Source organism: Alexandromys fortis, unplaced genomic scaffold (genome assembly GCF_014885135.2).
Source record: "Alexandromys fortis isolate MF-2015 unplaced genomic scaffold, M_Fortis_MF-2015_v1.1 scaffold_9, whole genome shotgun sequence".
In the NCBI taxonomy this organism is placed as follows: domain Eukaryota; kingdom Metazoa; phylum Chordata; class Mammalia; order Rodentia; family Cricetidae; genus Alexandromys; species Alexandromys fortis.
Genome location: NW_026067892.1, coordinates 12,099,299 through 12,125,149, shown reverse-complemented (window position 1 = coordinate 12,125,149; position 25,851 = coordinate 12,099,299). Strand labels below are relative to the sequence as shown.

General features: G+C 46.0%; 1 protein-coding gene and 1 long non-coding RNA gene across 15 annotated transcripts in view; one reads left to right on the top strand and one right to left on the bottom strand.

Moving 5' to 3' along the window:
• Ank3 (ankyrin 3) overlaps nucleotides 1–25,851 on the top strand; it is a 526,650-nt gene that overhangs the window by 487,730 nt on the left and 13,069 nt on the right. For 5 of the 14 annotated variants that reach the window (XM_050142456.1, XM_050142438.1, XM_050142447.1 and 2 more), the window contains 5 exons: nucleotides 9,201–9,275; nucleotides 12,485–12,616; nucleotides 13,475–13,618; nucleotides 16,600–16,690; nucleotides 18,546–18,924. In XM_050142456.1, coding sequence (XP_049998413.1) covers nucleotides 9,201–9,275; nucleotides 12,485–12,616; nucleotides 13,475–13,618; nucleotides 16,600–16,690; nucleotides 18,546–18,924 — 821 coding nt within the window. Of the gene's footprint in view, nucleotides 1–918; nucleotides 8,584–9,200; nucleotides 9,276–12,484; nucleotides 12,617–13,474; nucleotides 13,619–16,011; nucleotides 16,691–18,545; nucleotides 18,925–25,851 lie in introns of all 14 variants that reach the window. The other 9 variants (XM_050142390.1, XM_050142402.1, XM_050142396.1 and 6 more) reach the window with 3 other exon arrangements.
• On the bottom strand, nucleotides 2,078–12,473 carry LOC126501686 (uncharacterized). Its single transcript, XR_007591774.1, has 3 exons — nucleotides 10,417–12,473; nucleotides 8,450–8,514; nucleotides 2,078–2,202 (listed from the first exon to the last, which is right to left on the bottom strand). It is a non-coding gene; the product is annotated as an uncharacterized lncRNA (long non-coding RNA).

Below are 25,851 nucleotides of genomic sequence, written 5' to 3'. Positions count from 1 at the left end.
ATGTGTGTATGTACACATGCATCTTAAAAATCATTTCATCTCCCATTTCCCCCTTATCCGAAGGAATATACTGCATGGAAAAAGCATCGATGCAAACATTCCTCCTCTTTGGTTTAAGTTTTGGGTTGACAGCTCTGACTCAGGCAATTTCTTGCTCTTATTGGCTTTTTTTAATGGGTGTGAACCATAACCAATCCTGCATGGGAGACACAGATCTAAGAAATCCGGTGGCTTCAGAGTTTGCACACCAATTGCCTGTCTCTTACTAGTTATTTTGGACTCTGCATGACAAAGCTTGAGTGGTTTTTCTGAAAAGGAGAGTAAAAAAAAAAAAAGTTTCAACTACTGAATGTGTGGATTCACATTTTGAAATGGTTCTAACCAGGTGCAATTTATGGTGGACAAGCTGTAGCAGAGGAAACATCCCAGAGTCTTAAGACACTTTCTGTGGTTGCGCAAAACAGACATATGTATGTATACAGGCAAAACAGAATGGCTGCTGCTATCTGTAACCCAGCACACAAGAAAGTCAATAGGAAGTAAGGAGGCCGTTTTCCATCGTGTTCGTCCTTGTCATTGTCGGTGCTTTGCCTGTGTTCCTCCGTCACACCGTTGGCCTCTGTGGCTGCTGTGCGCTTTCCTTGTATACCATCCCATTCCCGCTCCGTCATCGTCTTTGTTTTTTTAACTTCAGATTCTTCATGTCCGTTCATGTTTATTTTTCCTTTTGCTCAAATCGTTCTTTTTTTTTTTTTGCCTCTCCCATCCCAAATCATGCAAACAACTGTACTTGCTTCTGCGATATTTCCAAGTTTACTGACCAATTTTTTTTTCTCTGGTCTCTTCTCTGTTTCTCAACCATTTTTGTTGGTTTTTATTTTGTGTTTGATTTTTTTCATTTTAAAATTTAAGAAACAGTTGAACGGAGTTCAGGAACAGCAAGATCCCTCCCCACCACTTGCTCATACAAGCCATTCTTTTCTACAAGACCATACCAGTCCTGGACCACAGCTCCAAGCACGGTACCCGGGCCGGCCAAGTCAGGCTTCGCCTCCTTATCCAGCTCTTCCTCTAACACACCATCAGCTTCTCCGTTAAAATCCATATGGTCTGTTTCGACTCCTTCTCCAATCAAATCCACACTAGGCGCATCAACGACATCTTCAGTCAAATCCATTAGTGACGTGGCATCTCCTATTAGATCTTTCCGGACAATGTCTTCGCCAATAAAAACGGTGGCGTCGCCATCTCCCTACAATATCCAGGTTGCCTCTGGTACCCTGGGGAGAGCTCCCACAGTCACCGAGGCCACACCCTTAAAGGGGCTGGCGCCCAACTCAACCTTTTCCTCTCGAACTTCTCCTGTGACGACCGCAGGGTCTCTTTTGGAGAGGTCATCCATTACTATGACACCCCCTGCCTCCCCCAAATCAAACATTACTATGTATTCCTCAAGCTTGCCATTTAAGTCCATTATCACATCCGCAGCGCCACTGATCTCTTCCCCTTTAAAGTCAGTGGTGTCTCCAACTAAGTCAGCAGCTGATGTCCTCTCGTCAGCTAAAGCTACAATGGCATCATCTCTCTCCTCCCCCTTAAAGCAGATGTCTGGACACGCAGAGGTAGCGCTAGTCAATGGGTCCGTGTCTCCTCTGAAGTATCCTTCATCTTCAGCTTTAATTAACGGATGCAAAGCCACTGCCACGTTACAGGACAGAATTTCTACAGCCACAAACGCCGCGAGCTCGGTGGCCAGCACGGCCACTGACGCGGTGGAGAAAGCGCCCTCTACCACAGCAGCCATGCCCTTTTCCTCACTCAGGTCGTACGTCTCTGCAGCGCCCTCGGCTTTTCAGTCTCTGAGAACTTCCTCCGCAAGTGCACTCTACGCCTCCCTCGGGTCTTCAATCTCTGCTACTACCTCATCCGTGACGTCGTCAATAATCACAGTGCCAGTATACTCGGTAGTCAATGTTTTGTCGGAACCAGCACTGAAGAAACTTCCAGACTCTAATTCGCTCACAAAATCGGCAGCGGCTCTGCTGTCACCCGTTAAAACATTGACTACGGAGACGCGCCCTCAACCCCACTTCACTCGAACGTCATCCCCCGTTAAGTCATCTCTGTTCCTCACGCCCTCTGCCCTTAAGCTGTCGGCGCCATCTTCTTTATCTTCCAGTCAGGAGATCTTAAAGGACGTGGCTGAAATGAAGGAGGACCTCATGAGAATGACCGCCATCCTGCAGACGGATGTGCCCGAGGAGAAGCCATTCCAACCCGACCTTCCGAAAGAAGGGAGGATAGATGACGAAGAGCCTTTCAAAATCGTCGAGAAAGTGAAGGAAGACTTGGTGAAAGTCAGTGAGATCCTAAAAAAGGATGTATGTGTCGACAGCAAAGGGCCACCCAAATCCCCAAAGAGTGACAAAGGACATTCTCCAGAGGATGACTGGATAGAGTTTAGTTCTGAGGAAATACAAGAAGCCAGGCAGGCTGCGGCCAGCCACACCCCACCTCTGCCTGAGAAAGTGCACGGGAAGGCCAACTTGACGAGAGTCATTGACTACCTGACCAATGACATTGGGAGCAGTTCACTGACCAACTTAAAGTACAAGTTTGAAGATGCCAAGAAGGACGGAGAGGAGAGACAGAAAAGGATTTTAAAGCCAGCCATGGCCTTGCAGGAGCACAAACTCAAAATGCCCCCAGCCTCCATGAGGCCTTCCACCTCCGAGAAGGAATTGTGCAAGATGGCTGACTCATTTTTTGGCTCAGATGCCATCTTAGAATCTCCTGATGACTTTTCTCAACATGACCAAGATAAAAGTCCCTTATCCGACAGTGGCTTTGAAACCAGGAGTGAGAAAACACCATCAGCCCCACAAAGTGCAGAAAGCACGGGCCCTAAGCCACTTTTCCATGAAGTCCCCATCCCTCCCGTCATCACAGAGACAAGGACTGAAGTGGTCCATGTGATTAGGAGCTATGAACCCTCTACTGGGGAGATCCCCCAGTCCCAGCCAGAGGACCCCGTGTCTCCCAAACCTTCACCTACATTTATGGAGTTGGAGCCAAAGCCTACCACCTCTAGCATTAAGGAAAAAGTCAAAGCATTTCAAATGAAAGCCAGTAGCGAGGAAGAGGACCATAGTCGGGTTTTAAGTAAAGGCATGCGTGTCAAAGAAGAGACTCATATCACCACAACCACCAGGATGGTGTATCACTCCCCTCCGGGCAGTGAATGTACCTCAGAACGAATTGAGGAAACCATGTCAGTCCACGACATTATGAAAGCCTTCCAGTCCGGGCGAGACCCTTCCAAAGAGCTGGCAGGGCTGTTTGAACACAAGTCGGCCATGTCTCCAGACATTCCCAAGTCTGCTGCTGAGATCTCAGCCCAGCACGCAGAGAAGGACAGCCAAATGAAACCCAAACTGGAGCGTATAATAGAAGTCCACATCGAAAAAGGTAACCAAGCCGAACCCACTGGAGTCATTATTAGAGAGACCAAAAAGCATCCAGAGAAGGAAGTATCTGTGTGTCAGAAAGACTTGTCCCGGGGAAGTATTAACTTAAAAGATTTTCTGCCAGAGAAACACGATGCTTTCCCTTGCCCCGAGGAGCAGGGTCCGCAAGACGATGAAGAACTTGCAGCCGAAGAGTCCTTGCCTTCTTATCTGGAATCTTCCAGAGTAAATACTCCAGTGTCCCAAGAAGAAGATAGCCGCCCTAGTTCCGCACAGCTCCTATCCGATGAGTCGTATAAAACACTGAAGCTTTTGAGTCAGCACTCCGTAGAATACCATGATGACGAGCTGTCAGACCTAAGAGGGGAGTCGTACAGGTTTGCTGAGAAAATGCTTCTGTCAGAGAAGCTAGATGTTTCTCACTCTGATACCGAGGAATCGGTGACAGACCCTGCAGGACCCCCTAGCTCAGAGTTACAGAGGTCTGATAAGCGCTCCAGAGATAAAGTAGCCACTGCCCCCAAAAAAGAAATCCTCTCCAAAATCTATAAAGATGTGTCCGAAAATGGGGTAGGGAGAGTGTCTAAAGACGAGCATTTTGATAAAATGACAGTGTTGCACTATGCGGGTAATGTCAGTGGTCCAAAACATGCCGTGTGGATGCACTTGTCCGAGGACAGACTAGAGAGAGGTAGAGAGAAGTTGATATATGAAGATAGGGTGGACAGGACCGTGAAGGAGGCCGAAGAGAAACTGACTGAGGTGTCACAGTTTTTTCGTGACAAAACCGAGAAACTAAACGATGAACTGCAGTCCCCGGAGAAAAAGCCACGCCCCCAAAATGGCAAGGAATACTCTTCCCAGAGTTCTACCAGCAGTAGTCCCGAGAAAGTGTTAACAGAGCTATTGGCATCCAATGACGAGTGGGTTAAGGCCAGGCAGCGTGGCCCAGACGAACGAGGTGTCCCTCAGGCTGAGGAAAGGAAGACACCCAGTGGCTCCAGCAGCCCAGAGAAGAGGGTCCCTTCCCAACAGAGTGAGGATGGCCAGCCTACAGAGGAAGCCAAAAGAACTGTCAGTGCTCAGAGTCGAGGACCAGAAGGGCCCCAGTCCGGATTTCAGCTCAAACAATCTAAACTCAGTTCCATTCGATTAAAATTTGAGCAAGGCACACGCGCAAAAAGTAAGGACCCTTCTCAAGAAGAGAAAAATCTGGACGGCCCATCCCGAATCCCAGTTAAGAAAACTCTAGAAAACAAGCTGCCCACACACCCAGGTTTTGCTAGAGAAAAACAGCAGAAGGCTGTAGACCCCTCCGAGGAGAGAGTGCCAGTGCAAAATGATGTCACAATATTCAAAACTGAGCATGCCAAAAGCAACGACACTGTTGTGCACGAATCTGGCTCCGATGATGCCAAAAGACACAGAACTGAGATGTTAAGTAAGGCAATGCCCGACTTCTTCCCCGAGCAGCAGGCTGAAGAAGACGCAGCCTGTCCCATGACATCAGACCTAGCGACCAAGGGACCTTGGGACAGAAAGGTCTTTAGAACATGGGAAAGTTCTGGGGCCAATAACAATAAGGCTCAGAAAGAGAAACTTTCGCATGTGCTTGTTCACGATACCAGAGAGAGTCATGCCGCTCGCCCGGGGGAGAGCGAGAATGCCGACCCAAGGAATGAATTTATGTGTGTGACTGAGAGAGAACACAAATTGTTAACGAACGGCTCTCTCTCAGAAATTAAGGAAATGAGTGTAAAATCTCCCTCCAAGAAAGTGTTATACAGGGAGTATATTGTTAAAGAAGGGGACCGTCCCGGCGGCGCTCCCGACCATCCTCCCAGGAGAAGCGAGAGCTCAGTGGTCTCTCACATCCCCATCAGGGTCGCAGACGAGAGGAAGATGCCATCTCCTAACATGCCTGATGGGTTTTGTGAGCAGTCAACATTTCCAAAACATGAACTCTCCCAAAAAGTATCCCGGTCAAATATGAGCAAAGAGATAGTTGAGAGCCAGCACTTTAATTCCGTAGAGGATGAAAAAGTTACCTATTCCGAGATCAGCAAAGTTTCCAAACAGAGTTACGTAGGCCTCTGCCCAGCTCTCGATGAAACCGAGACCTCTCCCACCAGATCTCCCGACTCATTAGAGTTTAGCCCGGGAAAGGACTCTCCCTCTAGTGATGTGTTCGACCACGGTTCCATGGAGGGGTTGGAGAAGCTTGCTCCACTAGCCCAGACAGAGGGAGGGAAGGAGATCAAAACCCTACCTGTTTATGTTAGCTTCGTCCAAGTGGGGAAACAGTATGAGAAGGAGCTCCAGCAAGGAGGGGTTAAAAAAATCATAAGTCAGGAATGTAAGACGGTGCAGGAAGCCAGGGGAACCTTCTATACAACCAGACAGCAAAAGCAGCCTCCTTCTCCCCAGGGCAGCCCAGAAGATGATACTCTAGAGCAAGTGTCCTTTCTAGACAGCTCTGGGAAGAGCCCTTTGACCCCAGAAACCCCCAGCTCAGAGGAAGTGAGTTACGAGTTCACGTCTAAGACGCCAGACTCCTTCTTAGCTTTTATACCAGGTCAACCCAGCCCGATCCCCGAGGTTTCTGAGGAGTCGGAGTCAGAGGAGCCCAAGTCAGCCCCCCTAAAGCAGGTGACCATGGAACGGGAAACAGAGCGTGATGTGAGCAAAGACTCTACCCCAAGACCCAAATGTAACCGGGTCGCCTATATTGAGTTCCCCCCTCCTCCCCCTCTGGATGCCGACCAGATGGAATCAGATAAGAAACATCAGTATCTCCCTGAAAGGGAGGTTGACATGATTGAGGTCAACCTTCAGGATGAGGGTGACAAGTACCAGCTGGCTGAACCCGTCATCCGAGTGCAGCCCCCATCACCGGTCCCTCCCGGCGCTGAAGCCAGCGACTCCAGCGATGATGAGTCCATGTACCAACCGGTGCCGGTTAAAAAATACACCTTCAAGTTAAAGGAAGTTGACGAAGGACAGAAAGACATGGCCAAATCCAAAACGGCTGCCACGAAGGCTTCCAGCCAGAAAGAGGTGGAGACTAATGGGAGGGAGAACGAATCTGGCCTTGACTCGCCTCAGAACGAAACGGCTCAGAATGGAAACAATGACCAGTCTGTCACTGAGTGTTCCATCGCCACCACGGCTGAGTTTTCCCATGACACGGACGCCACCGAGATCGACTCTCTGGATGGCTATGACCTGCAAGATGAGGACGATGGCCTAACAGAGAGTGACTCTAAACTCCCCAGTCAGACCCTGGATACCAAGAAGGACATCTGGACGGAAGGCATCCTGAAGCCTGCCGACCGCTCTTTCAGTCAGAGTAAACTGGAAGTTATTGAGGAGGAGGGGAAAGTGGGGCTGGATGAAGAGAAGCCATCATCTTCCAAAAGCTCTTCGTCTGACCAAACCCCAGAGAAGACCGATCCCAAGTCAGGGGCCCAATTTTTCACCCTGGAAGGGAGACATCCAGACAGATCTGTGTTTCCTGATACTTACTTCAGTTACAAAGTTGATGAAGAATTCGCCACTCCTTTTAAAACGGTAGCGACCAAAGGTCTAGATTTTGACCCTTGGCCCAATAACCGAGGGGACAATGAAGTTTTTGATGGTAAATCTCGGGAAGATGACACTAAGCCATTTGGCCTGGCGGTGGACGACCAATCTCCGGCAACCACCCCTGACACAACGCCGGCCAGAACACCAACCGATGAAAGTACCCCAACTAGTGAGCCTAACCCCTTCCCATTTCATGAAGGAAAAATGTTTGAGATGACCCGCAGTGGTGCAATTGACATGAGCAAGAGAGATTTTGTGGAAGAGAGGCTCCAATTTTTCCAGATTGGTGAGCATACTCCTGAAGGGAAGTCAGGGGCCCAGGGGGAAGGGGATAGCAGTATGGTCACTGACACCCCACAGCCACAGTCAGGGGACACCTCGGTAGACACCAATCTAGAAAGAGATGTAGAGGCACCTACAGTCGAATCGACCAACGGAGAGTGTCAGGAAGGCACAGCCTGTAGTGGGTCTCTGGAGAAGTCAGCCGCCGCTGCTAACACCTCAAAAGCTGACCCCAAGTCACGCACGCCTATAAAAATGGGAATTTCTGCATCTACCATGACCATGAAGAAAGAAGGCTCTGGAGAAGTGACAGATAAGCTAGAGGCTGTGGTGACCAATTGTCAGGGGTCAGAAAACGAAACGATGGCAGTTATCTCAAGTACACCCCATAGCCAGGTGGGCGATAGGCCCCAAGAGAAACACGATTTCCAAAAAGATAACTTCAATAACAACAATAACCTGGATTCTTCCACTGTACAGACAGATAACACCACAAATCACGTAGTTCTGACAGGACGGGCTGCCCCCACTCGTACCACAGAGAAAGCTAATCCAGTGAAAGTCTCAGGAAAGAGTCCAGGGATCCAAGGACACTGCACCAGAGATTCGCGGAAGGAACCAGTAGGGGCTAGGCGGAAATCCAAGCTTCCCATAAAGGCCACTGCACCAAAAGATGTCTTCCTGCCAAACCATAAGCCAGACAGTAAAGCAGGTAAACTGAGGCAGGTTGGTCCATCTGAAAAAAACAAAACCCTTCCTCCTTCTTCATGTGTAGATGTCAAGTCCCGAATTCCAGTCAAAAACACACACAGGGAGAACCTAGTTTCAGTCAGAAAAGCATGTGCCACACAAAAGCGAGGGCAGCCAGAAAAAGACAAGGCCAAACTGCCTCCATCCAAGTTGCCAGTAAAGGTAAGATCCACCTGTGTCACCGCCACCACCACCAACACCACCACCACCACCGTTAAAGTTAGAGAAAGTCAGCATAAGGCGGTATGTAAACATCCCATTGAATATTTTAAGGGAATTAGTGGTGAGACCCTAAAACTTGTGGACCGCCTCACTGAAGAGGACAAAAAGATGCAGTCGGAGTTGTCCGATGAGGAAGAGAGTACCTCAAGAACCACGTCGTTGTCCGAGACTTCCCGGGGTGGCCAGTCTTCAGTTACCACGAAGTCCGCTAGAGATAAGAGAACAGAGGCAACACCTTTAAAATCAAAGAGTGGAAAGGCCGGCAGTAGGAGGACTGGTGAGAACGAAGGCAGTCAGGTTTCTTGAGCGCTCTTTGCTCACGACCTGGAGAAACAGCATAGTCCGTAAACACTTTCCAACTCGTAGACCCTAGTGCATGACCTGTCGTGATTGCTTGTGGAGTGGTTTAACCGTAGCTTCTCATTCTGTCATTGTCATCTGTGTGTGCTGTCCTAGATGCTCTATCCTCAACCCAGCTACACCGTAGAGAGCTAGGGAAGCATGCGACACTGGTGTCACTCAAAGATGTGAGCGAGTTTCTTTCCTAACGTGCTCGTGGGTATGACTCTGTCAGAGCCAAGGCACTGATGTCCAGATTCCATCAATGGTTGTGGCCACCAACGCGACTCTGTGACCGTTGTGAAGTGGCCCACTCGCCAGCATGTTCAATCTCATTACATTCCGAGCATCCATGTAATCTGGCATTTGGCCTGGTGCGGGTGACAGACAAACATTTTTGTCTAGGTGTTTGTGTAGGTGACTAGGACACATCTAAGTACACAGTGTTAGTGTCAGTCTCTGTAAAAAAAAAAAAATCTGAGTGCTGCGAAAAGCAATTTTCCAGTGTCGTGTCTTCCTTGGCGATTGTTTTAATTGAGAAATTGTAAATCGTAGGTCCACAGAGTCCTTGTGAGCGGACAGATATCAGGATGGCAATAGTAGCCGATCACCTGGGACTTAGTTGGACAGGTAAGTGTACGCGCTCCTGAACGAAGCAGGTACCCTTCCCCAGTGTCCTTGTCTTCATCACGCGCAGATCATCTTCCTGGTCCTCCTGTACATCCTTAAATGCACAAACAAGCAGCCCATAAAACGTTATTCATAATTCTACCTACACTGATAATTACTGACAGCAACTGTACACCTTTAGTTTTGTTTTTTTTTTTTTTCTGTATATAAACAAAGTTAGGTCTTATTTTACTTTAAACTCTCTTCACGCTGCTGTTTCTATAAAAGAGTAGCCTTGTATCTGAGGGCACAGGCCTTAGGAGCCTAAAAGAAGACCCAGCTGAGGCTAGGACTACATTAACAGGACCCATGTTGTTAAAACAGCGCTCTTAGTCAACAGTTCAATTACAACTGTGCCCTTGTGTAACCAGGTGTAGACACATGCTCCTTAGCCTTCCAGGATTGCAGTATTTACCCAATTGCTGTGCCTCTCTCTTAGACTGTTGCTTTTCAATGAACTTACTGTTATGCCTTAGGATTAGTTTAATTGAAAAAATTTGACAATAGAGAACAAAAAAAATATTTTTAATATTTCTATGGCCAAGAAAAAGGAATAAAAGCTTTATTCCTAAGTTAACTTTTGGAAAAGGATGTAAGTAAATAGATGTGGTTCCCAAAGGTACTTGAGCCCTCTGGAACCATTTACAGTCAGGGTGATGGAAAGGAACTAGCCAGTTTGGTTTTACATCAGTAAAGTCAAATGTGGGGCTGTGTCACCCAAACAATTTAGTTTGATAGTGTTGATCTTAACAAACCTCCCTATATCCTGACTCATTCACATCTAAGAGATTTGATGTTTCCTAGGTTGAATATGCATTTTAAACTACAAATCTAAAGACTTTGGACACTCTTGAAAATACACTGGAATGCTGGAGCAAATGCTCGATTTATTTTATGACTGTAGACCAAATATAACTAAACTAGTAAAAGAGATAAATGTTAGTTATCATCTCTCTGCAGTCATAGATCTGCTACCGCATCCATTCTCATGCCATACCATTATCTAGTGTTAGAGCGAGGAAGGTCAAACTAGACCATGGGGAACAAATTCATCTACATGTGCCCTTTGCATGCCTCAGCCCCACCTCCAAGCCCTCCTTACCTGGTGTCTAGTCTCTACTCTAGACGAGCTGCACATGGCCAGAGGCTGCCCGGAACTCTGGTATGCTCAGTGTCTGGGTGATCCCCAAACATTAAGAATTAATAGTGTTATACATGTACACATAGTTTCCTCCAAAGTCCTTCTTAACACCAATTCCGCTTTAACATAGGTCATTTACCTGAAAAATATACAGAACGTATGTTAATTTTTGCATTATTGCTGAATAACCAGATTTTCTTTCTTTCTTCCTTTCTTTCTTTCTTTTTTTTAACATGGGCAATCCTTAGTTTCCCAGAGTAGATTTTTGGAGATGTGGCACAGAAGATGACCCAGCTGAACTGGGGACAGAGCTCAGTGGCCTGGCCTACTCAAAACCTCATTTCATCCCTAGGACTAGAACAGAAGAAATAAAATCAAGTCCTCCGGCTCTGAGTTCTTCAGGGTCACTGTGCCTTTCCCCAGTCTCCCAGGCAATAAATGTTTGCTCTTAAGAATTTCCTGGGTAGTAGGACTCCTGTCACCTAAAATGTGCACAAATGGCGGAATTAAAACTGGAATTAACCTCTTTAATTAGATTAATTAGAATGTGATCAATGAAGACTATTAGAAAAATTTCAATATTTAAGCAAACAAAATATAAATGTATCTCCTGAAACCATTGCTAATAAGTTTTGATTAAGTTGTTTTGTTTGCAACTAATACAAATTTTGTAGTTTCCGACAATTAATATTTGGTGGTCTTGGCTTTGATTGATAATGCTCTATACATGTGATGGTATTTTTTTCCTAACTTCTATGCTTAAGGTTCATGACGTGGATTTAAATTAAGCTCTAGTTGCTGTTAAATGGAACAACAAAAGAAAGTGTCTGCACACACATGTATTAAGGCTAAATTTTGTGCTGAGGTGAACTGGGTTCGCTTATAGAAACACTGTTTTACTTGATATACTTTTTACTGTCCACCATGATCACAAGACTAAAAACTCAGTATCTCATCAGCAAACTTCCTCCATTTGTTCAACAAGAGGACAGTTGTCAAGTTTCTAGTAGTTCCAGTCTACAGTGACCACGCCTGGGTGCGAAACATTTTATAAACCCCCGCATGCCACAGGATAGAGTTCTAGCAGTACACTTAATCAAACGTGAGGACTTCTTGAATTTCTGAGTTCATTTTGCCAAGTTTCTATAAATGCTTGACAGGGGTAGAATCTTGGCCAGTTTTCCCGTGGAAGCAATTCTTCGTGTTTCTTACTTGATACATATTTTTTTAAAGAGATGTGATGGCAAGATGTCTCCTTTCCCAAGGTCCCCATTCATATTGAGTTCATCATTTGATTCTCTCTCTCCTCCTACCACGTGGGGCCCAGGAGCTGAACTCAGGCCATCAGGCTTGGCCTTCACATGCGAAGCCATATTGATGGTCCACGCTGAGTTCATCTTAATCTCTGCAGAGACAACCTCTGTGTTTGCAAGATTGAGTATGTACTTGGACACAGCACTTCCTCTTATTTTTTCCCACACAAGGCTGTGTATCGCATGCACGCTTTTCCCTGGACCTCCTGAGGAAAACTCACAGGCTTTGTCACTTCGTTAGAAATGAATAAGAGGTGTACTGCAACAGGTCCCTCAGAGCAACCCTTTTGCTCTCTGTGTATGGCCAGGGGTAGTATGCTCCTCCCTGTCTTGTGTGCAATTGTTCATTCTGCAGAGATACGCCCAATCAAAAGAAACCAGCAGCGTCCTCTCTTTAAATCCCAGAATCTTTAAAAATGATCCCAGCACTCAGGAGGCAGAGGCAGGCGATCTCTGTGAGTTTAAGTCCAGCCTGGTACGCACGCACGCACGCACACACACACACACACACACACACACACACGTGCCCAAATCTAAACAAAGAGCTTTTTTTTACTATTCCTTTTCTTTTCCTGGTGGTTTTGTTTGTTGGTTGGGTTTTTTGTTTGTTTGTTTTGTTTTGTTTCTTTGGAGTGGGGTGTTGGGAGTTGAACATGACTTTGATAAAGTGTGTGCACAGTAAAATATACCCTCCCTAACTCTCTCTCTCTTCGCAGAGCTGGCAAGGGAACTGAATTTTTCAGTGGATGAAATCAATCAGATACGTGTGGAAAATCCCAATTCTTTAATTTCTCAAAGCTTCATGCTCTTAAAAAAGTGGGTTACCAGAGACGGAAAGAATGCCACAAGTATGCTTCAAATTATTTATTTTAATTTTTTTCAAAACCCCACAGGGTCAGTAGCTTAGATAAATCTACTGTTGGGCTCATTCCAGGATTTTCAGTGTTCTGTAATTTTAGGTAGCAAGGAGGAGGAGTTAGCGAGAGTCTAGAGTGACAATTGTTTAGTTAAGTGCAGCTGTCCTAGAATCCTCTGTTTAAGCTTTTGGAAAAGCAAGAAGCAGGAAATAGTGTACAGTTTGTTTGGCCTTCTTCCCATGTGTCTGCTAAAACTGGGAGAGAAATATTAACTCTCTTGCCACAGGATGGTCATCAAAACATTTTGAAATTATGGCTCCATCCAGGGGCAGGTGTGGAGGGAAGTACAGAGAGGAATGGGCTACAACTAGGGGAGCCAACAAGCTGTATCCAGTCCGGGGCAGCAGAGACTCCTCTGCTACCATTAGATTTGGGTGGATGGTGGCAATGAGTCCAAAACACCCAGTACCCACTACTACGACGTGGGGTAAATTACTGAAGATCTGCCCGGTCAGCCTGACCTTGGTAGTTGATTAAAACATAAAGCATTGAATATTAGGACAAGGCGAGTCCAGGGAACTTGAAGCTCTGTTAGGCCCCTTAGCGGAGTACAGGTGTTTAAAGACCATCTGTCCTGTCCCGCTGGGATGCGTACTGTGACCTCCATAGACAGCATTAAAGTAGGGCTCCTCCCTGGGGCAGCCAGCATTCTGGACAGGGATCTAGCAGAGCTACAGCGGGGAGCTGAAATGTGAACAGAGCTGCAGAAGCCATGCTTTGGTTGGATGTTGTGTAAACTTGCGGGAAATGATGCCACTGGGTTCTCAACCTTTTTTCTCTCCTTTTCAGCTGATGCCTTAACTTCAGTCTTGACCAAAATTAACCGAATAGACATAGTGACCCTGCTAGAAGGACCGATTTTTGATTACGGGAATATTTCAGGCACCAGAAGCTTTGCAGATGAAAACAATGTTTTCCATGACCCAGTCGATGGTAATTGCATTTAGTGTTCATATTTGATCGTTCGGTAGAAATATGAACGTGCTGTTGGTCGAGGCAGCCGCTCGCCGCCATGTGCGCGCGCCATGATCTGCTTGACGTCTCGTGTTCCCATCATTTTGGCCCTGCCAGAGTCTGCAAATGAATGTTCTAATACCAGAGCAGGCTCAGCAGATGTCTCTCTGCGAGGCAGAGGACGCCCTGTGAGAGCGCATGAGCTGAAAGCCGCGACTCCTAGCCTTCTGTGCACCCTGAAAGGACGAAAACGTAATGCCTAAAAAATGCAATGCCTTGGCATTTAAAATTAATCACTCTTTCAAACGGAAAAACTCGTGATCGCTTTCCATTTATAAGTGAAATAAAACTGTGAGCCCAGGTTTAGCCAAGGAGGTGATATGCTGAGCCCAGTTGGCACCAAACATTGGCTAAACAAACACTGGGTACAGAATGAATCACTGCCATGGGACCAAGCATGTAGAAGGGCACCCGAGGAGTCTCCCATCATCTCAGGTGGTTTAGTTACTTAGCATTATATTAGCCTGCATTCTGCCAGCAATTCTTGGGGTGGAGGGCAGGCAATATTTGGTGTGTTGTACGTAAAAGGCAACAGTCTTTCTAATTTAGTGAACACACACACACACTCACAAATCAGTGGTGACCTTTAGGTTTAGCTTAATCTAACAGCCCCCTCCCTCATTCATTCATCATTCCCTCTCATCAGAACGTCAGGAAAAACATAACAGACAGCCATGCTTTTGAAGCTGCTCCTGTCTCACTTCACAGGTGGGGCTCTGTCCCCACAGTGGCTGATGAATGGAAAATAACGGTGCGGCATGGACCAGAGCAGTCAGGGATATTGTCCTGTAAGAAATAAGGTCCTGGTCTTTTTCTGTGTTTAACTGGCAAACTTGGACTCTCTAGAGCCAGGAACTTTCAAAGTTCTGTACGTGTCCCATTGGGAAAGGTTGCAGAGCCTTAGACAGTGCCTCTTTACTAAGTGTGCCTGTCACCCACGGAGCACGGATACACTGGGTCCCTGGGACACACGCGCTATGGTGCACCTTGTCTTATGAGGGCAGCTGTAGGTCGATAAACTCCTTTTTGTACTAGATCAGTAGAGCAAACTAAGAATGACTGGCAAGTTACAGCCATAGCTTCCTCTACTCTTTATTGGGAAAAGAAATCAAGTGTGGTATCCTTGGTTCATTTTGTTTTAACATTGTCAAGTTTGAATGTCATTAAAAATAAGCTCACCAGGGCTTTTTGTTATTGTATCTCAATATCGTGGAGTTCTTTTTATGAAAATTTCTCAAGAAAATTTAGGCATGAAATAAGTTCACTAATGCAAACGATAAATCATTTCTTAGCCGGATTTTAACAAGAGGCTCACGTTTATAGGTGGCTGCAACCAACGCGTGTCCACTAACCTATAGCAGTAGCAACCTGCAACAAGCTGTTTGCCTTGAACGAAAGGGAAAAATCGGTCTTTGGCTTTGCAGACCGGTGACTAGAGAAAATGCATTGCTGCTTTAAAAAAAGAAAAAAAGTCTCCCCCCCTCTTTGTTGAGCTTTTGGGAAACACCCTTTCCTCACCAGGACCAGACCCCTTATTGACTTTCTCACTGCCGGGGCAAGAAATTCCTCCTCTTCCATAGATTGCTTAGAATCAGGGGTTAGCCCCCTCCTCCCGTCTGAGCAGGCCGCCCCAGCACGGTTCCAAGTCCCTAAGCTCTCCTCCCGTCTCCACTGTGTGTCATTTTATTTTCTCTTTTACCTCATGATTCTAAGCAGATTCCTATCACCCGCTTCACCAAGACCTCCGTACACACCATAACTCTCTCCTCTCTGTGACTTAAGGCATCTGATACTCGGGGAGTCGTTTGTCTTGTCTAACATCTTTCTAAACTATTTTAGCCGGTGCTCCCATTGCTGTAGAAATCCATCATTTCTTTCCAGCATGTACATCCATTCCTTTATTTTTCTCCCATAAATTCCATGTAAGAATTAGAGTTGGATTCTGTTTTTAACCTAAGCAAGAGGGAACTGATTACAGAATTGGCTTCTTGCAGCTTGCTGTAGTAAGTCTACCATAGCATAGGTTTTGCATGCTGTGTTAGCCGTGAGCCACATACCGTCTACATATGACAACTAACTTTATACTGAGTTCATTTCCTCTGCATAGTTACGATACTGTATTAAAATTGATAAAGTGCTGTTATTTTATTTCATTAAATTACATGTAACTGAACTAAACCGTGAAATCGTGTACCTATTTCTGTCACCCATCATGCATTGTCATACCTGATATAATTTGAGCCATCTCATGTGTTTGTGTCCAATGTGTTCTGGTGCATTCCGGTTCAGTCCAAATGTACTGTCTTCCATAGGTCACCCTTCCCTTCAAGTGGAGCTGGAGACCCCCATGGGGTTGTACTGCACACCACCCACCCCTTTCCAGCAAGATGACCATTTTAGTGATATCTCTAGCATAGAGTCTCCCTTTAGAACCCCCAGTAGACTGAGTGACGGGCTAACGCCTTCCCAGGGAATCCTAGAACGTTCAGCAGGTGAACCTCCAGTGGTAACGGCAGAAGACACGTCCTTAGAAGACAGCAAACTGGAAGACTCAGTAACTGTAACAGAAGTGGCTGGCCCATGGGATGTAGACGAGAGCCAGCTGAAGGACGTATGTCTGAGTGAGTGTCCCCGGTACCTCGGAAGTTTGGCTGGGGTCCCAAAAGATGGTACGCCGGCAGAGCCGCCGAAACCACAGGCTAGAAAAGTAGGCCCAAGCTCTGAAGAGCAGGAGAAAGGAACATCTGGTCCTGGTGAGACGGTGGACGAAAAGCTCAAATCTCTGTTTGAGGACATTCAACTTGAAGAAGGAGTAGAGTCTGAGGAGATGGCAGAAGAAAAGGTGCAGGCTATTCTTAATCGTGTTGAACGAGCAGAACTGGCAATGTCTTCACTTGCAGGTTGGCAGAACGAGACGTCGAGTGGAAGCCTAGAGTCCCCAGGCCAAGCCCAAAGAGTAACTGGTGGGTTACTAGACCGCCTGGACGACAGGTATGGCCGTGTCTCTGGAATACACCTGACAAGCGGGTGTCGTGTCCGTACTTTGTTTCATACAGGTGCTTTATGGCAGTGACACCTTTCCTAAATGATTAGACCTGGTCCAGGATATGCCAGCTTCAGCATGTTAGAATCCCCAGAGAAAAGTGGATTCTTTAAGAAAGAAGCAAAGCACAGTTACTTCCATGCCAAATATCTAGATGTTGGCTTAATTAAAGACACTTTGCTGGTTCCTTACATTAGTCTGTCTGCAAAGCCAGCAGTGTTTGTTGAAGTCGTTTCAGAAGCGAGAGCCCAGATCTTTTAGGACTATCACCATTTGTCTCCTTTCATCACTACAGACGAAATGTGGTGATACATGATAATAGATGTTAAAAACTTGACAAATCCTGCCACCTAGCAAGAATCCCCGGGGAAAATTCTGCAATACAGAGGTGCGCTATAGCAGCAGTGCATAGGCAAGCCAAATGTGTATGGCTCTGCACTTAATCTCCAGCACCCCAAGCCCCCAAAAGGAATGGGACAGTGTAAATTTTATAACTTCGTGTAGGAAATCCAGAGAAACAAAGAAAACACATCTATCCTCAGGGGGAAAAAATGCTTTCATTTTTTTTTTTTTAATATTTTTGTGGGGAGGACAGAATTTCTCTTTGCTGTTCTGGCTATTCTGGAACTCACTCTGTATAGATCAGGCTGTCCCTGAACTCAGAGATCTGCCCCCAGTAGATTATTCTTGCATACACAGGATAAGCACGCATTTGTGTCCGCACCTCCACATTAACAGACAGGGTAACGTTGCTAATTGCTGCCTCTTCTGGGCACCACACTGAAAATGGCATGTAAGCTACAAAAGAAAACAAGTGGTTTTTGTTGAAACTAAAAGATTAGAAATCGTTCAAAAAGAAAAAAGCTACCTCACTTAGGAAAGGCGTCCCCATGGTAAACAGAAGTCATATTTGTCAGGGCTGGAGTAGACAAAGGCCAAGGAGTTCCAATAAAGGCATCTTGGTTGAGAAAGTATGGCTGGTGCATGTGTGCACAGACAAAAACCTTATAAAGAAATCAAGTTCAGGATTCCTGAGAATACAGTTTCCACTCAGGAATTCTTTTGTTGTATTTCTCTCAGGCAGCATTTGGGTTCATTTGTCTTTAAGCTTTTTATTTAGTTCTTTTGTTTTTCGAGACAGGAATGTAAAATGGTTCTGGAACTCTCTTTGTAGACTAGGCTGGTCTCGAACTCGCAGAGATTCGCTTGCCTCTGCCTCCGGAGTGCTAGGATGAAAGGCGTGAGCCACCACACCTGGTGTGTGTTTGTTTTTCTTTAGTGATATGATAATGCTTCTCAGTAGCCTTCCCTTTAAAACTGACAAGGTTGGGACTATATGCCCATCAACATTTTTTTATGTGTAAAATTTAGCTATGGAAAATGATTCTCATTTAAAGTGATAATCTAACAGCTATGTTGGAAGCTGGGTGTTGGGGATGCCTACAGCCTGGGTACACCTCCCTGACCCACCTGCGATAGGCCCTCCCATTTGAAATCCACTTGCTAATTTTTTCATGCCTACTTTATGCTTCAGAAGTAGTTTGGTGGGGCTGGAGAGATGGCTCAGTGGTTAAGAGCACTGACTGCTCTTCCAGGGGACCCAGGTTCAATTTGCAGCACCCACATGGCAGCTCACAAGTGTCTGTGACTCCAGGATCCAACACTCTCACACAGACATACAGGCAAAAAACCAATAAAATAAATCTAAAAATTAAAAAATAAAAGTAGTTTGGTAATGTGGGTACTGAGGCCATCTGCAGTCTCACGCTGCCATGATGAATTTGCATCTTGTATCCTTTACAGCTCTGATCAGGTTCGAGATTCCATTACCTCATATCTCAAAGGAGAACCTGGGAAATTTGAAGCAAACGGAAGCCATGCAGAAGTCACTCCAGAAGCAAAGGCAAAGTCCTACTTCCCGGAATCCCAAAATGACATAGGGAAACAGAGCATTAAGGAGAATCTGAAACCAAAAATACACGGATCTGGTCGCACTGAGGAGCCAGCGTCACCCCGCGCAGCCTATCAGAAATCTCTGGAAGAAACCAGCAAGTTTGTCATGGAGGATGCACCTAAGCCCTGTGTGCCTGTCAGCATGAAAAAGATGACTAGGACTTCTGCTGATGGCAAAGCCAGGCTCAACCTCCACGAAGACGAGGGGTCCAGCGGATCGGAGCCTAAGGTAGGTCATCTGCAACGTCAGCATGCTCCCGCCATTGCAAACACCCTGTCTGCTGCTATTTATCCGGTACCGTTGGGTGCAAGGTTCTTCATGCTTTCTAAAGGGGGGGGGGGGGGGGGGGGGCGCCAAAGAAAGCCCTGGGGAGGATGTATGTACACCATGGGTTAGCACCTTTAGTCCTCAAGGGAATAAAGTATCTCCAGTCAAAGATGAAAAAGAAGCAAAGGAACACTAAGTAACTAATTTTGGGGGTCCAGTACCAATTCTGCCTGCAGTTAAGGTTCCCTGATTGCAAACCTAGCCTTAGTCCTTAGTGGAAAAGGGGGGTAATTTTCACTTTCTGGTTCTCTTACAGAGTTTAAAGACTGTAGTATCAGACCCATCGATACATACTATTCTGTAGCGACTAGTGTCTCAAAGTAGTCGAAAATTGGGAGGATGCAATTTCCGAGATAAGGTGACTCAAAAGCAGGCAGAAGAAGTCTGTCCTTAGAAACATTTTATATGCCAGTTGGTCATCGGCACATACACCCAGACCGAATGCAACGGAACCCCTGCTTTGCTCTTATTAATGCTATGTTCTGGTAACTACCTAATAGATATTTTTTATTCTTTCGTTTTACCATTTTTTAAATATTTATTTATTTATTATGTATACAATAGTCTTTCTGCATTATGCCTGAAGGCCAGAAGAGGGCACCAGACCTCATTACAGATGGTGTGAACCACCATGTGGTTGCTGGGAATTGAACTCAGGACCTTTGGAAGAGCAGGCAATGCTCTTAACCGCTGAGCCATCTCTCCAGCCCTTGATCTTACCATTTTTAAAATGTTAAAATATTTTTTTAATGAAATGATTTCTCGCCAATGAAACAAAATTAAAATGCATTGTTTCCACTTTTTTATATAGGGGCTTACTATGTAGACCAGGCTGGCTTCAAACTCACAGAGACCTGCCTGCCTCTTTGGTGCTAGGATGAAACAACTTTCCTACCTTTTTGTTTGCTTGTTTCTCAGGACAGGGTGTCTCTGTGTAACGGTCCTGGCTGTCCCAGAATTCACTTCGTAGACCCAGCTGGCCTCAAACTCGCAGAGATCCACCTGCCTCTGCTGGGATTAAAGTTGTATGTCACCACCTCCTGGCTTTTTCCCCCCACTGTTGTCTTCTCTCTATGCCTCTAACTTCTGGTCAACGACGCAGTAAACACAGCCCTCTGCCTTTAACATGCTAGCTCTTATGGCCTGCCCTGAGACATGCCTAGGTCCCTTAAGACCAGCATTTGGAGAAGAAGAAACAGTATTTTATAAAACGTTGCTTCAGGTTTATAAAGACGCCCAGGCACTCAGAAGCTAACCACTGGCAAGTAAAGAATCCTATAGCGCCGCTCCCCCTTCCCTGTTTATACTCTTTTGGTCACTGTCTAGAGTGTTAGAACAGAAAAGTAGGGGGAAAGAGCAATTTCAGTAGATCATCGTTTATGCAAATGATGACATCACCAATAACTAAGCATTGATACGATTCTTTTCCTGGTTTTTTTTCCCCCCTTTTAAAGTGTTTTGAGGATTTCCCCTTCTCACAAAATGTGGCGTCGTAATTACTTTTGCCTTTGATTTGTCTCTCATTGTATTTAAGCAGGATAAGTTTGGGTGGAATCTTGTCTTTTAAAATGCCATACCATTAAATATGTTCCTTTTAAAACCGATGTACAAAAAAGAAAAATCAGGGAGAAGCAGTAACACAGTGACATATTTACCTAGGAAGGTTTATCCTGGAAGGGGGGAACAACTATTAGAAACCAACATAGACATGTGACACACTGTTTGTGTTAATGGGTGTGTGGTTGTGGGTCGCTGGAGGGCCACTCAGGGGTGGCCATGAAGGTTGACACAGTTACAAGCCTGAACAGAGCTCTGCAGGGTTCACTAGCAATGGAAACCAAACTTCCTATTGAGTCACCCAATGCGGAGAGACCTCCTATCCGTGAAAGTCCATGTTTGGTCACAGCTTCTGGGCAATGTGAGTTTGAGCTCACCGGAAATCCCACGGTGCCCCAGTCAGGTCTTCAGTGGCCCTGTCCTAGTAAAGTAGCAACCAACAAGGCCATCTGATGTCCACTGCAGACAACAGACCCCTTTCTGTCCCCCGGAAAAGCAGGTCAAAAGTCCCGGTGCGGCGCTCACACGGATGACGGCCTGCTGTTACAAGGTAAAACCCCATTCTTTCCTCTTCCCATGAAGCAAGGAATGCTGGGAAAATCCCACCTGCCCCCCCACCCAAGCTTGGTCCTTTACTGGTTTCTAGAGAATTCTCTTAAAGGGAAGCCTGGGATTCTATGCTGCTCTCTCCCTTCTCCTAAGGCTAAGCAAGTTGTGTCTCCGGGGAGAGAGGGGACACAGAAACACTGGTCCCACCAGCCGCCTCTGTATGTGAGGACTGCCCTGGAAGCCTGGCAAGGGTCACCTGTCTGCCAGCTCCTGAGCCCTGTGTTAGTATGTGCATTCACCTGTGACGTGCTTCTGACTCCGGCACCCTACAATCCATGTATGAATGATTCAGTCTTCCCCTGCAGCCTCCCCTGTCTGTTAATCCTAGAGTTGTCCTGAGTGATCCTGTTCTTTTGTGACTACGACTTCCTCTTCCCTTTGCTTACTTTCCTAACACGTTCCTTAAATCATTTCCACTCTCCTCTGTCCGCTGTCCTTTTGTGAGACTTGAGGACTGCCCTAGGGAATGGGGTTTTAAATTCTGTTCCTTGCATAGACACTGGCTGGTATTTACTTTGAGAGCCGTGTTCTCCAGGAGGACTTCATATAAACTCAGCGTTAACGTTACTCATAACACTTCCATGACTTGCCAGCGGGCTGCTGGTTAACAGCGTATCCTAGTGCGCTATCTTCTCAGCTACCATTTTATGGTCATTCTACCTGATGCCTGTTTCTCCTGCAGTGATTTTACTAGTCTCCACCCTCCCACACACACAGTGCAGCCATGCCTTTTGTAATGCTATGAACTGCACAGATCCAAGCTTCCTGACCATTAGAGTTCATTTGTATAATTACATCGTTGCAGTCAAATACGGCGATGAACAATATTTTCTGAATAACAGTATTTTCTCACTTGAATGGTACTATTTGCTACTCGATAGTTTTTTCAGACTCATGCGTTGCAGAATTCCTGTGTCTCTTTCTCTCTGTCTGTCTTTCTCCAGTCCTAGAGAGTAAACTATTAAGCCTTACACATACCAGTTCCCTACCACTGAGCTGTGTCTCCAACGCACACAATTTTGAGACAGGGTCTCGTTAAGTTGCCCATGCTGGCCTTGAACTTACGATCCTACAGTCCCATCCATGTTCCACCTTATACTGTCATTTCACTGTGGGTCTTTTTTACTAAAGTCCTCAGGCGCTCACAGGTCTGTACTCCCTCGCTTGTTGGCAAAAGCTCATACTGAACACCTTGTGTGGATGATAGTCTCCCAGAACTGGCAAGTGCTGGTGTCTACTTTTGATAAAGTTAACAAATGCAACCAAAATTCCATTAAAAAAAAATACACACACACGCCTCTTTCTGTAGAGAGCAAGTAAATTACAGCCTAAATTACAATATCATATGTCCAAATCAGACAAAGGCAATTTAAAATTATTTTAAACGGGAATACAAAGACCTTATCAAGCTGATAACATTTAGATTTTAAACCAAAAAGGCTGTATTATTATCAGATCGTAATTACCTTTTTCTGTTTTATTTATTTATTTATTTTAGCTTTTCGAGACATGGTTTCCCTGAGTAGCTTTGACTGTCTCTGAACTCACTCTGCAGACCAGCCTGGCCTTAAACTCACAGAGATCCATCCACCTGTCTCTGACTCCTGAGTGCTGGGATTAAAGGCGTCTGCCACCACTGCCCAGCTAATTACCTTTTTCTTTAACTACACAGACACCACTCATGCCCAAACATAAGCAGGCACAAACATACACACATGCACATGTGTGTTGATGCCTTCACATACACATACATGCATTCAGGACCATGCAGAGACTCGCTCACCCACTCGCTCACCCAAAGAGCTATGAAAGCAGCCTGAATCTTGCTCAAAACATTCTCTTCCAACTCACTTTTCAGGATTCTTTTAAATATAAATCATCCTATTCCTTAAGGGGGAAAAATTAGTAAATATAATTCTTTCTTGAGTTCCCTTCTCAGCAATGTCTTTTGTTTTCAATCTGATGATAAAATTATACTAAAAATGCATTTATCAGGACTTGAGAGACAGTGAGAGTGGTTCAAGCTCAGAGGAGGAGCGGAGGGTCACGACCCGAGTCATTCGCCGGCGTGTGATTATAAAGGTACCCGCAGGTAGAAGTGACGGGGCGCTGGCGCTGGCTGCTGCTGCTCGAAGCCTTGAGTGCACTTTGGGAAGTTCGGCATGTCTGATAACTCGCTGCCTCTCTGTCTCTTTGCACACTTGAAAGCTTTTCATAGAACCACCCGGAAGGAAGCCATGCTGTGTGTTAGCGCGTGCTCTGCATAGGCCTGTTAGACACAGACGGGTAGGATTCTGAGGACTCTTGGCATTTGTACCAGAAAACGAGGATTCTGTCTTGGTGAGGAGGGAGTTCATAGTGAACACAGTGCTCAATTAATACCCCAGAATCCAGTGAGGGAGGCAGGGAAAACCCCAAAGACCCTGTCTTGAAAATGAAAAGCAATTCCTTATTAAAGCAGTGACTTGAGAATTTTAGGTCACAGCCTGCCATGGATATGCGTGGCACAGTGCAAGTCAAAGGAAAACGTCAGGAACAGGTTCTAATGACACTAACACGTGCCAAAGGGGAACCTGAATTTTCAAGTGTGGAAAGCAGTTTTTGCGAGGCATGAAAATCCCACCTTCATGTAGTGCAGGTGGAAACTCAGTCCGTCTGTCTGCAGTCTCTCCCGCGACGGTCTGTGCCAGTTCTCACCCATGCATGGTAAAGTCCACATGACCCTTCCTGTAGTCTGCCACTCACCTTCAGTGACCTTTCCTGGCATCAGAGTGGTTGAGGGCAGAGTGCGGGAAAGGCGTTCTCAAGCATGGCATACTCCGCACACACCGAGGGTGACTCACAAAGCCTGCGACTTCTGGTAGGTGTCTCTGGAGAGGCAGAGAGAGAGAGGAACGCCCCCTCAACTCTGTTTACCAAACTCCCACAACATCAGAGTCAGAAGAAAAGCTAAGAGCTGAAAAGCTCACCTAACTAGGTTCCCTACATTTTTTTTTTCTTTGTGGTTTTTTTGAGACAGAGTTTCTCTGTGTAACAGTTCTGGCTATCCTGGAGCTAGCCCTGTAGACCAGGCTGGCCTCAAACTTACAGAGATCCACTTGGGTTAAAAGCATGTGCTACCAACACCCGGCTCCCTGTATTTCTTAATCCTTCTTCTTTGTATTTTTTCATGAAGACTAGATGAAGGAAGGGGGGGAAAACCCTGTCAGATATGCTCAAATACAATTTTCAGAGATTCTAAAAACGTTCAAAATTAAGTGATTTTCTAAGTTTTGAGCTATCCCCCGACTTGACAGTGAGTGAGCACCCCAGGTGTGCTGTTCCAACTATGAGTCACTTCTGTGGAAATCCTAACTGGCAAGCTGATTTAGGGAGGCAGTGAGACAGGGTTTCTCTCTCTCTCTCTCTCTCTCTCTCTCTCTCTCTCTCTCTCTCTCTCTCTCTCTCTCTCTCTCGTTCTTCCAGACAGGGTTTCTCTGTACCTTTCAAACCTGTTCTAGAACTCACTCAGTAGACCACACTGGCCTTGCAATCACAGAGATGTGTCTCTGCCTCCCGAGAGCTCAGATTAAAGGCATGAGCCACCATTGCTCAGCTAGACAGTGTATTTTCAAGCGTTTGGTTTTCTGTCTATAAAACTCACGGTCCGTCACAGCTCGCATGCTCTCTGAGATGGTGGAGCAGGGACTCAGGTTGCACTGCCATGAATGATACACTGAAACACCTGGAGGAAACAAACGGAAGGTGCCTTGGGCAACTCGCTTTTCACACTGCCCACGTGGCAGCCTTCTGTTGCTTCCCCCACTCTACTCTAGCAGCTGCCTCTTAGGAGGGCTGACTGAACTCTCCTGAAAATCCTTACAGAACAACAAAGTCAGCGGGAGGGAGTAAAGAGGACCCACACGGCCGTAGCCACACCTCTGGGCCTACGAAGATTCTTTTCTTTGGTCCCCTAACCTTCTGGGCGTGTATCAGCAGGTCAACCTCCAAGTAGTTTTATTAGCGTGAGTGTCGTGTGCATTTGAGCTTATCATATGTTACATAATTACATACAGCATTTATGTATTTTTAAGAGCATATGTTGAAAGTCCTAAAATAAACTAGAAGGCCATAGGTTTTATGACCCATGAATCTATATTCTACCCAAAAGCCCATACCTTGAAGTTGGGATCACTTTAGAGAGAGTAAATTAGCAACATCAGAGAATGGTCTTGGAACTGGGAAGGGCATCGTCCTAAGAGTAAAATCACTACTATAATAGAGAAACCGAAAGCTAAATAACCCTGACTGTCAGGGGATATTACAGCCCGACAAGCCTGACATATGTAGGATGCTTTCTGGTTAGTATTCTCCATTGGGATGGTAGAGGCAGACAGGAAGAAGCCCACCTCTCTTGTTTTTCCCTTCATTCCATGTGTGGGTGTCCAGCAGAGCCCAGGGATGGCGGCAGTGTGTGGCGGCCATAGCATGAGCATCTTTGCTGTCAAAACCACAAAGTGAGACTGCCCTGACCTAAAAGGCCCTTGCTGCAGAAGTCATTGCACTCCCGAATGACCAGAGGGATGCTGGCAGGTGAACCAGTGTATGTGACAATCACACAGCTAGACAGGAACAGCCCTGGGAGAACTCAGCCCTTAACTTAGTGCAGGGTTTTTCCCACAG